Source organism: Macadamia integrifolia, chromosome 7 (assembly GCF_013358625.1).
Source record: "Macadamia integrifolia cultivar HAES 741 chromosome 7, SCU_Mint_v3, whole genome shotgun sequence".
NCBI lineage: Eukaryota > Viridiplantae > Streptophyta > Magnoliopsida > Proteales > Proteaceae > Macadamia > Macadamia integrifolia.
In genome coordinates, this window is record NC_056563.1 from 18,226,598 (window position 1) to 18,244,372 (window position 17,775).

General features: G+C 37.9%; 1 protein-coding gene across 4 annotated transcripts in view; it reads left to right on the forward strand.

The window, feature by feature from the left end:
- LOC122083974 (GPI ethanolamine phosphate transferase 2) overlaps positions 1 to 17,775 on the forward strand; it is a 63,357-nt gene that overhangs the window by 11,908 nt on the left and 33,674 nt on the right. For all 4 annotated transcript variants that reach the window (XM_042651931.1, XM_042651932.1, XM_042651934.1 and 1 more), the window contains one exon: positions 13,400 to 13,496. In XM_042651931.1, the coding sequence (XP_042507865.1) occupies positions 13,400 to 13,496 (97 nt within the window). The remainder of the gene's footprint in view (positions 1 to 13,399; positions 13,497 to 17,775) is intronic.

Sequence of the window (17,775 nt, forward strand, 5' to 3'; positions counted from 1 at the left end):
GGGGGGGGGGGAACTACACAGCCTTACCCAAGAATGTCGATAAGCTATTTCAACTGCTTGATCACCGAGTCGCAACATTCGTACCTTACCGTTGGACCAAGCGCATTCCTAAAAGTAGAGCTGAATTTAAATTGCCTTGTTACAAAAAAAAGGGCCTTGGTGGATTTGAACCACGATCCCCTTGGAACATGCCTGGAATATGTTAATGTTCCAAGTGCTCTACCAATTTGAGCTAAAGACCCATCAAGTAGAGTTTGGAATTTATGAGTGTCCGTGAGTCATTTCCACAAACCTTACTGGAAAGAGAATACCCAACTTAAGATTGAAAGCATTGTAAGTCTTTAACACGCCCCCCACCCCCCCCACCCCCCCTACACACACACAAACACATACATTCATACTTAAATATGTATACACTTTAAGTACAAAATGTAAGAAATTAAACATCATTATTCAGATAATATATACTTTATTAGTAGAAGCAAGATGTTCACCCACAACAGAGAAGGAAAGAGAAGCTGTTATGAAACAATAAGCAAAGCCTCTAGCTATTACATCAAGCAGATGGTTTCAACCAAGTGGATTAGAGTCCTGGACACAGATCCATGCTTGTTCTTCCAATGCCTAGGGTAGATAGGTGGAAGTTCTTGATCGGGGAGTGACAAACTGGGATACCTTAAAGCCAACCAAACTCAACAAGAGAGCTTGCATAATGCAAAAACATCCAAACATTTTAAAAGTTCTGTTGGGTGGTGAGAGAAAAAAAGGCATTTTCATCTTTATGCACAAACTATATATATATATATATATATATAAGTTTATAAAGATATCATAAACATCTCAAACTTCCGATGTTGTATTAACACTAGAATTTTTCAGCTAACATGAACAAGAAGTCCATGGAATCAATCTACATGATATTTGTTTTTCAGTTGGATTCATGGTGCTACTTTGGGTTAGCCTTGGGCTGTCAATTTACAAGTGTTTAGTCATTGTAGTTTGCATGTTCAATCTTGTATATACAATTTTGCCCCAAAAAAAAAAAACTACACCATTTATCAATAGCCTTTTCAATCCTTAGAAACATTAATACTTGAACCCATTCAATTACAGTGCCTTCAACCCTATCTGTCAAACTGAATCATCTGAATAACAAGAACATTACTTTAATTTCTCACCAAAATTCTGGCTCAATATATTTCTACGTAGGTGTAGGATTATTCTGTATTCACACTTGGGAAGCTTATATTCAGCTATGAGCAAATCTCAAGTGTAGGATTTGAGTATCACTCAAGTCATCCTGCATCATCCAACAAGCAGTAACGGAAAGGAAATACTAAGTCACTTAAACATCTTGGTAAAGAAAAAAACAATCAAAATCTCATAACACAAGAAGACGTGTTGACACTATATACCCCATGTCTTGATTAAACAAACAATTTGATCCACCAGGAAAAATAAAAAAAAATTGAAATCTACCGTACAAGCAGCAAAAAGATACTAACTACCAAAGACTGCTTCATCCACTACAAAAGAGGCACCCTGTAATTGATGTTTGTAGAGTACGACCAAGGGAAGTTTATAACAGAGCTTCCTTGAGCAGAGGATGGACAAGAGCTGTCATTTGCACATTGACATATCAATGATTCTTTAGAAGATGCAGAGTTATTAGATGGATTAAGGTTTGTAAAAATAGAAGTAACATAACAGATAGGAAGATGTTGTAAAATAGGTTTTCTTCTCCAATGAGCTTCATATCAATTATCTTCAGGGGTCAGGTGTCTACTCAGTTAAAGTGTTTGAGACTTGTTGAAGAACCTATTTTTGCTCCTCGTAAAGTATGCAAACACCAACTGCAAAAATTTCTTACCTATTGGGTGTGGCAAGGAATACACGAAAAGATTAGCAAACTCAACCAATTACCGCCCATGGTAAAGTATGAATAATCAAAAAGAACAAAGCTCAACTATTTGATCTAATTTCTCTGTACAATGAGCATGAATTTCAGGCCCTACGAAACTCAAATCTAAAAACTGATTCATATTGAATAATCCTTTTGATCCTTAATTTTAATCACCGCTTTCCATCCCGCTCATGGAAGAAAAATCACAAATCCTTACCTATAATCCCAAGTGTCCTCGTTGAGGTTCAAGGACCCATTAATACTTAAAAGAACACAACCATTCAACGTGATATCTGTTGGTTCCTCAAAAGAATTTCTCTACCACACATTACATAGATTACTCATCAAAAGAAACAATACCAATTACCAAAAGAATAGGAAAAAGAAAACCCAAGTAAGAAATTTTTGTGCAATTATACTGAAGCCGAACATTTCTCTGTTATTCAAACACAAGGGTTTGTAAATTGAAGCATGGGAAAGAAAACGGAGTGTAAGTGGATGATTCATTCCAGATTGGTAAGAATCAATAGATAGTATGAAATATTGGGAGAGCAGACCAAAATACTTGACAGAAGATGAACCGTTTCCTGTGAAGGGACAAGTGAAACCCGGTTGCCGGAGCTTGAAATTCGCATCAGGTACTTCGTCAATAACGCTATAATCATAGAGCCAATCATCGGAAACCTAGTTTTTCCCGGATAAAACTGAAAATCTTCGAGCACTTTTTGCCTTGAGTCTTCTAGAAATCTTCGGAATAAGAACAGGTTCGAGAGAGAGTGAGGGAGAGAGTACGGTTTCAGGTTTTACCTTGGGAGAGAGTGAGAGAGATGTTAGGGTTTGAGAATTTGTTATGGAAATTATAAGAAAGATTGAAGTTACCAATTTACCCTTAATTTAGAGCAGTTTATCACACATGCTTATTAAAGAGTAGAGCAAAAATCAACATAAGTGATTTTTGTCACAAATCACTAATAGCTCTTTAGCAATTTGTGATTTATTTTAATTTATTATAATAGAAATAAGCCAAATAAATATAAATACAAATCAAACCAAAGAGAGCCTTAGATTTTAAATATGTTGCAGCATCTAGTACTTTTCTGTAGAAGGCATTCAGAATCATATTTTGATAGCTTTACTTTTGTGAATTCTTTCCTTCTGGGTCTTTGTATAGACATAGTGTTCTGAGCATAGTAAATGCTTGTTTTATATGCCTCTCATACCATTTGATTCAAATGTTTTTTGCCCCAATCTTTTCCAAGAATATGGGATCCAAAAATATAGGGAAAATGTGTGTATTTTAGATGAACACATATCAAACACATATTATATGTGAAATATATGTCATTCAGGTTAAAATATTGATTTAATCAATGTAAAAAAAATTATTGTATATTTGCACAAAACAGAACCTTTGTTGTTGAAGGCAGTCAACTCATGGCCTCACACCTTCACTGCAATCACTTGTACCTGCCTGGCTGGAGAAACTGTTGGTATGGTACCTACTGCATCTTTAGCAGCATGTCAATTACTGACTGTGGGAGAAGAGAACAAAGAAAGAGTAAGCCAACCCTATCACTATCCCTGATTTCACCCTTGCCCTCTTCGGAAATCGGCAGCCCTGAATGCCTCCTCGGTGGAAAGTTCCTTTCTCCGTTCATCGCAGTCTCTTCTCACCAGCTGCCATCTTTGTGTCTTTCTTTCCATTTCTTCTTCTTCCTCTTCTTCACCCACGGCAAGCACAGATCGAACCAGCGTCCTCTCTCCCTCTCTTGGAGCGGAATAAAGGGCTACTCTTAAATGTCAAAGTGTTGATGACTCTAATGTCGTTACGACTTGTGAGGAAGTGAAAGAGCATAACCCACTTATATATGGAGAGAGGTTTGGTGACCCAATAACAACAAAATCAATTTTAAAAATTCCCCTTGCGTTTTAGAATTTCGATATCATGTGTAAAAACCGGAATGTTCCTGGTTTTTGGACGGTTAGCGGTTTGAAACTTGAAGTCATTAATGACTTCATGCTTCAGTGCTATGCCCCCGGTCTAGGTTGTGCTGATGATATTGCCCTTCTCATTCAAAGTCTGCTAATGATTGACATTTGGAAGATGGTGTCTTTGATCAAGGTTTAGAGTATTGGTATCGGTTTTGTGTAGGACGGGTGATTTTAAGAGATATCGTATTGGTGAGACGCAAGATACACATGAAAATGGTCAAGAAATGCATAGAAATGCTTAGAGTACATGTAAAATACATTTTTGAAGCATAACTTACTACAAATTAAGATTTGAGGTTTCGATTTTGAGCCTACTTTTGACCAAGCTCGAAACTAGAATTTTGATTGAAACTCGTACTTTTTTTTTTTTTTTTTTTTTTTCACGTTTCAATATTTAGCTTCGGGGCCCACATAGCCAAATTAGGTCTTGAAACTTCCGGGACACCATAGTTTAGCCTTCTAAACAGATTGGAACTCCCTTTCTCCTTTTCCTGTGGAAAATGAATAGTTGAGGCTCCGAAGGAGTAGAGAAGGACTAATTATATTTTTCATAAAGGTTAGACCTAGCCCCAACCTTGCTTCAGAAATGCTTGTTTCTAGCAAGGCTGAGATATTCAAGCGAGGTTGGTTGGTTCTACTCCATAAGTTCGAGAGGCGGATTGAATAATGCCTCAAAAAACTATTATTCGGGCTAACATTTTAAAAAATCACCCAGCATGGTATTTTGACTTCAGACCCTAGATTGATAGTGTAAACTATATTCATTCTTCATATATGCTATTCCACACTTTGTTTAGTATTAGAATACATGTAATTCAAGTAAAACAACTTAAATATTTATTAGGAATGATTCAACATCAAATTATAAAAGATTTCATAAATCATGCATGATACATGGTTTGAAACAAAGAAAAGAGTCAAATATATCCAAGTCAACAATAGTACAATACAAGCAATGAGTTACCCCTATGCTTATTTTAGAGCCCTAGACTCCTAGTATTGAAATGAGTGTCGGGCCAGATCAAAGCCACTAGAATGTTGCTGATGCTGAATCAAGTTTTCCTCTGACGGAATAAAAAAGCTAGCCATGTCATAGTATAGCAGAAGATGTTAGGTGTACGATGTCTTGTATTCCGTTAGTTGCATAAGTGGGCTGATTTCAAAGGGTTGTTAGAGGCCGAGGGCCTAAATCCCCCAAGGAAGTTTTTTGAGGCTATATAGGGGTATTTCATTTAATTACCCATATTAGGTTTTGATATATATTGTAGCGATGGTTCTTTCTCTGTAATCAATCTGAGAGAGTTGTGAGGATGAGCAGCTGTAACCCTTTCTCCATTGATAGTGAGGAGATCTCATTTCATTGTACACATAGGCAATCTTATGGAAGTATATACATCTTTGTGTGCATTACATGATTATGTATTTTCAATTCCAATTCGTTTTTTTTTTCTACATCATTCTTTTGGGTTCTCATTTTTTTACAAACTAGTATCAGATCCTCTAGGTTTTTCATTTTCTGGGGTTTGCTATCGTGATGGAAGGAAAGGGATTGAGCATCAAGTACGATATCGAGTGGTTCAATAGGAAGAACAACTTCACCCTCTGGCTATGAAGGATAAATAATCTTTTGATATAATAGGGTTTGGCAAAGACTTTATTTGAGAAGTCTAAGAAACCCAAAAAAGTGAGTGATGAAGACTGGAAGAGTTGGAGAAGGTAGAAGTGCCATCTGGTTGAACCTTTCAGATGATGCCCTACAATATGTGGTGAATCTGCATTCTGCACTGGAGGTATGGGTGAAACTCTCAAGTATCTACATGACAAATTCCCTGATGAACCAGTTGTTCGTGAAGTAGTTGTATTCTCTACATCTAGAGGAAGGTACGAATTTGTTAGAATACCTCAACATGTTCAGTCATATTAGAAGCCAAATTGTAAGCTTGAAGGCTTTGATTAAGGATGAAGAAAAAACCCTATTGTTTCTAGCATCGCTTCCAGCATTATATGATCACCTGGTGACGACTCTCGTATGAGGAGACCCTTGAGACGGATGAAGTCAAAAGGCATCGAGGCACTGCCTAGGTGACCAAGGCACTAGTCCAGGCTGAACCGCCTCATCGCCTAAGTGTCGCCTTGATTATTATGACTGCCCTTATGTCTAATAAAACAATGAAAATGGCCAACAATGCGAAACCTCAAGGAGGTCTCTTTGGAAAGGTCAGGGAGTAGAAATGGGGGAGATAAAATCATAAGGGATCTAAAAGGAGTCGATGGAAATCACAAGGTGGAAAACAAAGTTGTCATGTTATAACTATAAGAAGGAAGGTCATATGAAGAGAAATTGTTTGAAGAGGAAGGAGCACTTGAAGAAGAAGGGTGTAGATAAGGCATCTGAGGAAGCCAGCGTGGCTGATAGCTAGGAAGGGGATGATGGAGATGTACTCTCTATATCATCAAGTGAGGGGGATGATGTAGATGTACTCTCTATATCATCAGGTAAGAATTAACTCTCTGATTCTTGGATTTTTAGATTCTGGTTGTTCGTATTACGTGTGTCCACACAAGGATTAGTTTGATACATAGTTGCCACGGCGCCAAGGCGAATCAAGGTGGTGGAGGGTTGTCTAAGCGCTTAGGCGAGAAGCACCTGCCTTAAGGCAAACAAGGCTACCAAGTGTTATTTTTTATTTTCCCTATTTTCTAACACTATTTAGTAAGCTATATATACCTTATATCATAAAAAATCAAGATTAAGCAACATCAAGTCATTAAAAATCAATAATTAGCCATATTAAATCATAAAAAATTAACATTAAGTCATATTAAGTAATAAAAAATCAACATTTAGAGAATGCTCTTGTTCTATAATTAGTTTGACTGGTCAAATGATTTTATTTTTACATGAGACATTTTTTATTAGTTAAAACCTAAAACCAGCTTTCCAACGAGTCGAAGATTACTTAAATCTAAGTTGTAATGATAAATTTATGCTCCAGTCAAACTTAATTTTAAGTGCGCGAATGCTGTTAAAATCGCTTGAATGAAAATAATTTTATGGATATCAAAACAAAAGATTATTTTACCGGACTTTTGGTTTTAAAATTTTCATAATTGAGAAAAACCCCAGCATTTAAAAATTGAAAATCACCCCTATAACCAAAATCCATTTAAGTTCTCAAAGTTATTAACGGAGCTATGGTAATCATGAAGAGGCAGTTAACTGGGAACCTATACAGACTAGGAGGGAGTACTGTAACGCCCCGACCCCATTAACCTTGCACAATATTGTCCTCTTTGGCCCTGGGCCTTAAGGCTTTAAAACGCGTTGTGCGTCACTACTTGTGCCATCTTAAGGAGGCTAGAGGTTATTAACTAGCCCAGTAATCTCTCCCTTGGCGATGTGAGACTAAAGTTTGCACACTCTCACCGATCTCTGAAACCTATACTTGTAGTATTCTTGGTGGGGACACTTTACTGATCTCCCAGGCGGGTCTGGTACTTACCATATTCTTGGGTGTCACAAGTACGGTGGTAGGTGGAGCATCTGTGACTACAGATGCGAAGTCTAATACAGATGATACCCATCTGTAGCATATGCAGCTTGAGTGTATGGGAGAAAAAAGTATAATGGGGTTTCATAAAAGGAAGTTAAAGGGGGTGAAAACTACTTACAAACTGAACTTTTGCAAGTATTGTGTTTGGGAAATAGTGCAAGGTTAGTTTCAGAATCGCAAGACATATGAGTAAGGAGGTGTGCTTGATTGTGTACCCAACAATATATGGGGTCCTTTGCCAATCAACTCTAAATGTGGGGTAAAATATTTCATGACCTTTATTGATGATTACTTAAGGGAAGTTTGGGTTTACTTCATTAAGCATAAAAGTGAGGTGTTCATCAAATTTAAGAAGTGGAAGGCTGAGGTAGAAAGGAAGACATGGAAGAAAATTAAATACTTGAGAATAGTCAATGGAGTGAAGTATAAGTACAAGCCGTTTCTACAACTGTGCAAGGATTAACTACTTTATAAAGCATAAAAGTGAGGTGTTCACCAAATTTAAGGAGTGGAAGGTTAAGGTAAAACGAGAGACATGAAATAAAATTAAGTGCTTGAGAATAGTCAATGGAGGGGAGTGTAGGCACAAGCCGTTTCTAGAACTGTGCAATGATGAATGCAAGATTGAGGAAGATTTTTTTGCCAAATGCAGTGAGTATGCAAGCCTTCCAACCAGGATGCTTTAAACGATTTGCAGTGATAAATGGATGACAACCATGATGGAGGAAATGGATTCTTTACAGAAGAACAAGTTCTTATTGTTCCTAAAGCACTAGGCCTCGAAGATAGATATCTGTTTTGGTTAAGTGCCTACTCTTTGAACTTCCATTTCAATGTGTGTTTCTTGGTATGATAGTTAGGGAAAGTAGATAGATAAATCTAGGGTTCATTGTCCCTTCAGAATGAACATAGAGCCCTGAGGAGCCAGCATCGCTGATTGGGAATTAAATACCGAAATCGTTCCACTTATTTGTTAGTCCTTTCTTGATACATCTTCTGTTTCGAGCTCGAAAAGAAAAAAAAAAATGACTGGTGTTACTAGCAGGTGGGCAGTAGGACGAAAGGGTGGTCGTAGATTAGCTCGATCACTGGGAGAGAGTGTTCATGTATCAACTTGGCCATTTGGCCATAGGTCTGAAATCCCAAGTACATGTTGCACATATAAAATATATGCCTGTACATTTTGCTCCCGAATTTTAAAGTAGGAACCATATTATATATCGTATTTTTACTGCTTAGTATTTTTTAGTCTGAATTTTTTAAATTATTATTGAAGTCTAGGCCCATTTAATACCCGTTTGTATCCATACCATTTTTTCCTTTTGAGAAAAAGCTAACTTATTTTGAGTCTCATTTTTATTAAATTTGTTTCCTTATAAAAAATTTCCATATTATTTATACTTCTTCCTCTCTCTCTCTCTCTCTCTCTCTCTCTCTTGGGTGGATAAGAAATTCATTACTAAAGGTAGATAAAAAGGGGGGTGGGGATATACAAGGCCTTGAAGGGGGAAAATACAAGACCAAGGTGGGAACAAGCCAGACTAAAACAAATAGGCTTGGGAGAATGTTAGAAGGGAATCGCCTAAGGTGGGGTGGTATTCCTTCTGGTGGCAATCTCATCTTCAGCCTTGCCAAGTTGTGTTTGGATGGAGGTTGATAAAAAACAAATTAGCAACGGATGACAATGTGAAAAAACGTGGGGTGGCCATGACTTCTAGGTGTGGTCTATGCGGTCAAGATGAGGAGTCAAGGTATCACATTTTTTATGAATGTTGTTTTGCAAGATCCATGTGGCAGAAACTCTGTGATTGCTTTGGGGTCCAATGGCCTATGTTTACTGGGGAGGATGTTTTGATTGAATGGTGGAAGGCTCAAGCAAAGATGATTTCTTTCGAGGGAGTGTGGCAGAAAGGCTTTGTTCTGATTCTATATTTTATTTGGATGGAGAGGAGTGCTAGATGGTATGAAGGAGAAGATAAGTTTGTGGATCACTGTTTCGTGATGGTAAGAAGTGAAATAAGCTCTTAGACCTTGGTTCATACAGGTTCATCTATTTCTATATCGGTTCTGTTAACTGCTACAAGAGTGGGGTTTGCAGGGGTGCAGTGCAGGCCTCGAGAAGTCTTTGAAATTTTATTGGAGTCCTCCGATTGGGTGGTGGAAGTTGAATAAAGATGGCTGCTCTCTTGGACCCAGGTAAATAAAGAGCAGGTGGTGTGTTTCGAAATGATAAGGCAGAGGTCATGGCTAGCTTCAGGGATTATCTCGGAATCCATACCAATTTTGAGGCGGAGTTTTTGGCTATTATATCAGGGATAGAGAATGCTAAAAGGCTTGGTGTGCAACGGTAATGGATTGAATGTGACTTGGTTGCGGTGGTGACCTTGATTTTGAAGAATAAATTCCCTTGGATAGCTCGTCAAAGGTGGATAAACTTCATGACATATTTAGGAGGAGTGGAGTGAAAAAATCACTCATTGCTATCGTGAAACAAATTCAATTGCTGACTATCTATCAAAATCAGCAGCTCAGTTTGAAGTTCTCTCCGGTATCTTCTCGCTGATGGAGGGCCGGTAGGGGTAGGGAAGAAATCCCTGAGATGGGTCTCAGAGTTGCAGGGAAGAAGGAACAATCTCACAAAGAAGGGGGGGGGGGGAAGAGAATTCCCACACACAAGCTCGCAGGCTTCACAAATACTCACTCAATTCATATTTTCTTCCATCTGTCTTTCTCTATCGATTACAAGCAGCATATAAATAGGAAATTGAAAAAAAACTCTAATATGGAAAGAAATCCTAAAAGGAATCTAACTCAAAAGGAAAAGAAATCCTAAGCCAACTCTAACTATGTCCTAAGTATGCAACTTCTCAAAAATAAACTAAAGACATTAGTTTCCTAAATAAAATAAACTACTAAATTCCTACTAGACTAAGGACTCAATCTGGATCTGGTTCATTTCTCGCTGGATACCCAGATGGGTATGGATCGCTCCATGGGTGCATATCTACATCAATTCCCCTAATGTTGGTTTTTTTTTTTCTTTTTCATTTTTAGGGATGGCAGAATTGGTAATATTAAAAGTTCACTTTATATCCAAAGGAATGCTCTTAAAGGATATACTTGGAAGTGACTAAAAATTAGGACAAAAAGAGATAATGAAGGAAGAGAGGGGTATTATTGGAAGTTCACACAAGAGTTTAAAGAAAAAGGGAAGGATAAAATATGAGACCGTGGGATGTGGGATTTTACCGACAAAAGGAGTCCTCCTTTTTGGAGTCGGACCTAGACGGAGAAGAAGGCAGAAGCTCGATGTCCAGCGGTGGATCGATCGAACCAGGTATGTTCTTCTCTCTCTTCTTCTTCTTCGTCTTCTTCTTTCTTCTCTCCTTCTGTTCTTTCTTCATCTTCTGTACTTTCTTCTTCTGTTTCTCTTTCTCTTCTCATCTTCTAATTCTGTCTTCTCTCTGTTGCCTTTTTTTTTTCACTACTGGAACCCTGCAGAGGGCTCGACTGAGAAGAGGTCGGTAGCGGTTTTTGCCAGCTTCTCTGTCGACTCTCTCTTCTTCTACTGCTTCTGTCTCTTTTTTTTTATTTTTTATTTTTTTATTTCTCAGTACCTGTAAGAACAGAACAGAGAATGGGAATGGAGGGATGTTCTCAGTAGGGCTGAAACAGAGAATAGGGAGTTACAGGGAGTAGTGTGGGAGTTGCAGCGATGGGTTGTGGGATGGAGTTGTGCTTCAGTAGAGCAAGGGAAGGGATCCTTCGACTCTGATACCAATTGATGGAGGGCCGGTAGGGGTAGGGAAGAAGTCCCTAAGATGGGTCTTAGAGTTGCAGGGGAGAGGGAACAATTGCACAAAGAAGAGGGGGGAAGAGAATCGCACACACAAGCCCGCAGGTTTCACAGATACTCAATTCATATTTTCTTCCATCTGTCTTTCTCAATCAATTACAAGCATATAAATAGGAAATTGTAAAACTCTGACATGGAAAGAAATCCTAAAAGGAAACTAACTCAAAAGGAAAAGAAATCCTAAACCAACTCTAACTATGTCCTACGTGTGCAACTTCTAAAAAATAAACAGAATAAAATAAACTAAAGATATTAGTTTCCTAAATAAAATAAACTACTAAAATCTACTAGACTAAGGACTCAAATATGGATCCGGTTCATTTCTCGCTGGATACCTAGATGGGTATAGATAACTCCATGGGTGCATATCTAAATCACTCGCCTTTGGTCAAGATGGATTTGGATATGGATGCTTCAGGTTGTCCAAGATATAGGCTGAATTAGTCCTAGTTGTTGAGTGTTCTTTGTGTGGTTGAGTTGAGGGCGGTGTCCTTTTCTACTAATGGCAATGCCGAAGGTGGATTAGGTACATCTCCTCACTCTTCCAGGTGGGAGGGTGGGGTTGCATTTTGACCCTTCTTTTGTGTATCATATTGTTTCTCTTTGTTATTTTTTTATTCATATTTAATACGAATGATTTTCTAGCAAAAAAAAAAGACAAACAAATAGGCTACACCCTTAAGGGGAGGGGAAATCAAAAGAGACTAGGGTAATTCCCATGAGACAATAATTAGCCTGTTCCTAGGGGAGTTTACAACAGGATGGATATTAATCGAAGCAAGCTTGGAGGAGATGTCAGAGTAGATGGCCTTCCAAATCCTATCAAAGGATCTGGAGTTGGAAGTCCATGTGTGAAAATTACATTCCATCCAAATATGATTGATGGCAGTACCAAAGGCAAGCTTTCCGGCAGTGTCCAAGATAGAGTTGCCAACAAACATCATGACAATCCATATTCATTCTCTCATAAGGGGAAGGGGTCTTCTTCTAGCAGGCCAGCATTTCGTAAGGACACACTTCCAAATGGTGGATGTGAAAGGGCATTCTAAAAAGAGATTGCTGATGTCTTCTGAACCATTCCAGCATAGGCAACAGTCTGGAGAGCCCTCTCCAACTGCCTCGCCACCCAGTTCGTTATTATTTTAATCCTTCTTGATGGGCAAGTTTGATAAATTTATTAATAAAAAATAAAGAGATGACTTATATGTACAATTGTATCTAGATGTCTTCAAAGATATTTACAGGAGAAGCAGAAAACAAAGCTAAGCAGCAATGATGCGCATGCAACTTATCTCTCAGGTTTTAGCTTGCAGATCATGAATAAAACCAATCAATGATCAACTCTAAGAAAGCCTTGAAACCCCTATTCCAGTTTTAACATCAAAATTAGTAAACACCATAGGGAATCAGATTCCATCGGATCATTGCTCTTGGATTCATATCTAAGTTGGGTCAATCAGCAAACATTTTCAACTGAGAAGGGGGAAGTGGGGGTACACCTAATACACAACCCTATACAAGTCCACAAGATATCTGTGACACCCAAGAATACGACAAGTACTAGAACAGCTTGGGAGATCGGTGAGGTGTCCCCACCAAGAATACGGCAAGTACCAGGGGGTTTGGGAGATCGGTGAAGGTGTGCAAACTTTAGTCCCACATCACCTAGGGAGAGATTACTGGGCTAGTTGAAAACCTCTAGCCTCCTTAACATTGCACAACGCATTTTAAAGCCTAGAGGCCCATGGGCCAAAGTGGACAATATTGTGCAAGGTTAATGGGGCCGGGGCGTTACAATATCTCTTGGGCATCTGTGAAAATTCACAGCAGAAACATAAATGGTCAGTTATTTCCATGTTGCAGCCGCATATACAACATTTTCTGGCTAATCTGAAACCCCTAGTTTGCAAAACATAGCTTACGCACTTTATTATGAGAGGGTATCTGTTGTTTGGGGTAATTGGAAATAGCATGATTTCGAGTCCTGTATCATTTTATTCTTGTAATTTTACAATCATCATCTCATTGTTGCTGCTGTTGTCTTACTTTCAAACTGAGCTGAGTTGATACTTGCTTCTCATTGTGGTCATCCAGGTTGATATGGCTTCAACATTAGCTCTTCTTTTTGGTGTTCCGATTCCCAAAAACAATGTTGGTGTCCTAATGCCTGAAGTTTTTGGTTCTTTGACAGGTATCTATCTATTCTCTCTTTTTCTTTCATTGATGCTAAAGAGAGACACTTGATATACAGAGTGAAAAGGGAAACATAACATGAATAAAGCTTAAGAATTCAGTAGTTTAATCCTCATTCACAAATGATACAGTTATTTTAGCCTCCTTATGATCTTTGATTTCCAATGAGCTGCATATAGTTCATTTCATCCTTGATGAAAAATGATTTATGCATTCTTTTGCATCTTCCATTATATTAGAACTAAACCATATATTAATGCCAGTCCTCTTTCTCCCTCCCCCCTGAATATGTTTATTCTTGATTCACGTGAGTGTGATCATGCATGTGATCCTTTGTTTCTGTTATGTATCTACCACCTTGCTTAGTGATCTTCCTACCTTTACTTTCTGATGCTTTTAACGTTTGGTTTCTTAGGTCCATAGTTGTCGAGGTGTCACCTAGGCATCCAGGTGGTTTAGTTGGGGTCTAGGAAATGTCTGAGAACTTGTCGAAATCTCGGATATTTCGTTATTTTTTTTACCGAGACAAAATGGCATACAAAATATAAAAGTGCATAATTTTTGTCATATTTCGATCACCTCATTTTGAAATTTTGCTTATTCTTTCAGCCCATAAAAAGTACTATTTTGTTGAAATTTCGACCATCTCAGTCATTTCGTTTTGCTCATTTTGCTAATTTCGGCCAGTGCAGCCATTAGCAGCCCAAAATGGCGAGCGAAACACATGGGAAAAGGTCCATCGTTTGGACAAAATTTCGGCTCTGTGGTTTCAAAACCACTGAAATACCGAAACGAAACAAATTCTTGAACCTTGGGTCTAGGCGACTGTCACCTTAGTGCAAGCTCAACACTTATTTATGTCAAATAAGTAAAGATTATTTGCTATTTCATTTACTTAAGATATTATTTATAAATAAGCATATACCTCATATTTAAACGAAAAAAAAATCTAAAAAATCAAATTCCAAAAGGATAAAAAATCAACCCCCATGTCCAAGAACAAAAACGAGATTTTTTTTTGTAGGGGCGATTTTCAACTTTCAAATGCTTAGATTTTTCTCAATTCTGAAATTTCAAAATCATATCATGCTAAAACATTGCAAAATCCAGAAGTGCCATAAAAATAATATTTTGTTTTGATGTCCATAAAATTATTTTCATTCAGACGATTTTAACAGTATTCGTGAACTTTAAAATAAGTTTGACCGGAGCAGAACTTTGTCATTACAAGTAATCTTAGATTTATTGTAAAGTTGGTTTTTTACTCTACCTAATACAAAAAGTCTCATGTAAAAATAAATCATTTGCCTAGTCAATTCCCAGCATCCCTGTATCTTTCAACCAATCTAGCACAAATTTTCTTTGGCATATGTTGATTTCATTCTTAGACCTTGACACTTCAATTTCTAAGAAATACTTCAAGTGTCTTAGATCCTTGATCTCAAATTGTTTTGCCAAATAAGCTTTCAGCTTAACTATTTCATCATTGTCGTCTCTAGTGACCATGATATCATCAACATAAACAATCAATGCTATAATGGTACCATTACCTCTGCGGATAAATAATGTAGTTTGCTCGACTCTGGGAATATCCATTCTTCAGAATGGCCTGCCTGAACCTCTCAAGCCAAGCCTTTGGTGATTACTTGAGACAATAAAGCGCCTTCTTCAGGAGACGCATCTTACCATCAGCTACCGGAAACTTAAAGTTGGGAAGGGGCTACATGTACACTTCCTCCTCTAAGTCTCCATAGAGGAAGGCATTCTTCACATCCTACTGATATAATGGTCAATCTTTGTTTTCCGCCACAAATAAAAGAACTCTTATTGAGTTATGTTTGGCTACAGGAGCAAAGGTCTCCTGATAATCAATTCTATACACTTGATTATACCCTTTGGCCACCAATCTTGCCTTGTACCTTTCAATAGCACCATCTAATTGGTACTTGATTGTATAGACCCACTTGCATCCAATTGGGATTCTCCCCCGAGGAAGGTCAACCAATTTCTAGGTACAATTCTTCTCAAGTGCCATCATTTCCTCAGACATGGCTTGTTTCCACTTGAGGTTTGACATAGTCTCAGTAACAATTTTGGGGATGAAAACAGAAGAAAGAGCAGCTGTAAAAGCAACACCTGTAGGAGAAAGCATTGTAGGAAATAAACTATAGGATTAATACAAGCTCTCTTACCCTTATGAACAATAATAGGGAGATCTAACTCAGAATGAGAATAGGAGATGTTACTTGACGAGGAAAGGGGAGCTCAGGATGTGGATCCAAGGAGGACTCTTGGTATTCTTTGTCCTTCTTGTGTACACAATAGGTTCCTTCTCTTTACAAGGGCCACTTGTACCAACAATATCTACAGTCAACATCATCTACCTCGTTATGTTTCCCAAATGTGATGAGAAAAAGGAGTAACAACCTAGCAGGTAAGGAAGTAAGAAACGGAATGGCATCAACAGCCTTTTCACTTTCACTTCCACTCTCCCCCTGAAGAGGATGCTGATGAGAAACAAAGAAGGGCATAGACTCAAAGGAAAATGACATCTTTCGAAAGAATTCGCTTACGAGAGGAAGTGTGATAACACTTGTAGCCTTTTGTAGTGGAAGAATACCCAAGGAAGAGGCATTTGAGAGCCTTGGGATCGAGTTTGGTGCTGGAGGATTTGTTAACATGCACATAACGACACACCCAAACACCTTGGGGGAAGAGTAAAAGCAGAAGACCGGGACACAAGAGTGTAATAGGATTTCAGGACACAAGGATTTTCGTAGGCATGCGGTTGATGAAAAAAGCAGCAGTAAAAACAGCCACATACCAAAAAGTTTTAGGAATATGCATGTCAAGTAGAAGGCTTCTACCGACTTCTAACAAATGACGATTTTTCCTCTCAGCTACCTCATTTTGTTGGGGTATATCAACATAAGCAAGCTGATGGATGATGCCATTGTCAGTAAAAATTTTTGTAGACCACCATACTCCCCCCTATCAGACCTGACAATTTTGATATTGGTTTCAAACTGGGTACAAACCATTTTATAGAATTTTTTTAAGGCATCATAGCCATTACTCTTCTGTTTCATAAGAATGGTCCAAGTACAACGAGAAAATCCATCAACAAATGAAACAAAATAACGATGGCCAAACAAAGGAGGTAGTAGGACAAGGTCCCCAAGCATTGGTATACACAATGTGAAAGGGAATTGCAGATCTATTACCATGATACGGATAAGATTTCTTTTTTGTTTTTACTCCATAAATATTTTTCCAATATTTATGTCATGAAAGAGTAAAAAAAAAAAAAAAAAGGATAATTTTTCATTAATTGTTCAAACCAGGAAGAAACTTTGGCATTGTTGAATCACAGAAACAACAATGTTTGGCAAAAGTACATGGTTCATAATGAAATACATGAGTAGAAGGAAAGGATGTAAATAAATAAGATAATTGTTTCCTTTTAACAACAAAAGAGGGATGTCCCGAACACTGATGCCAAATCATCATAGAGTCAGTACGACTACTATCACTATCAAGGTTCGAAATCTCGTTTCGTCGAAATAAATACTGAGATTTCGGTGAGTTGAGTGTATTTTTTTTTTTTTTTGTCGATTGCTTGTTTTAGTGGTCAAACGGCCATATTATGACTGGAACGTGGTGGGGAGCTTGTTTTAAGGTAAATAATTAGAACTTGAATTTGCAAAAACAATAAAACATAGAGGTGTTTTAGAGTTGCACCCTTGTTTGGCGGCAATTGTCAAACCTTGGGTGGGGATTTAATGAAATATTACTAGAACAAGTCAACAAGACAGTGTGATAGTAAAACAAGTAAATAATGCATCCATGCTATGATTAAGACATAGTATTGAATAATTAACTAATATTTAGTGTACTAGAGTTCACATAGTAAACTAGTAATATATTATGTAACTCCTAAGTCCTCCACTCCAAGTATAACTCCCAAGTATCCCAAGTCCCATGTCCCAAGTATCCCAAGTACTAAACATAATAGTTATACAACACTGATCATAACGATTGTCTACTGAAATGAATTATGACAGCCTGGATGGATTCCACTTATTGTCCGATGGAGTCGATGTGCATTTTCCTCTAACTGCAAACAAATGCATGCCACGTCATATTGTACGAGAAGTAATGAACACAATCCTCCACAGCTGCCATAAAAACTGAGTCATTTATATACTAAAGGTAACCTATCTGAGGGTATGTGTTATCCTCATAGACCATAGTATGAAGAAGAAGGGCTTGCTATT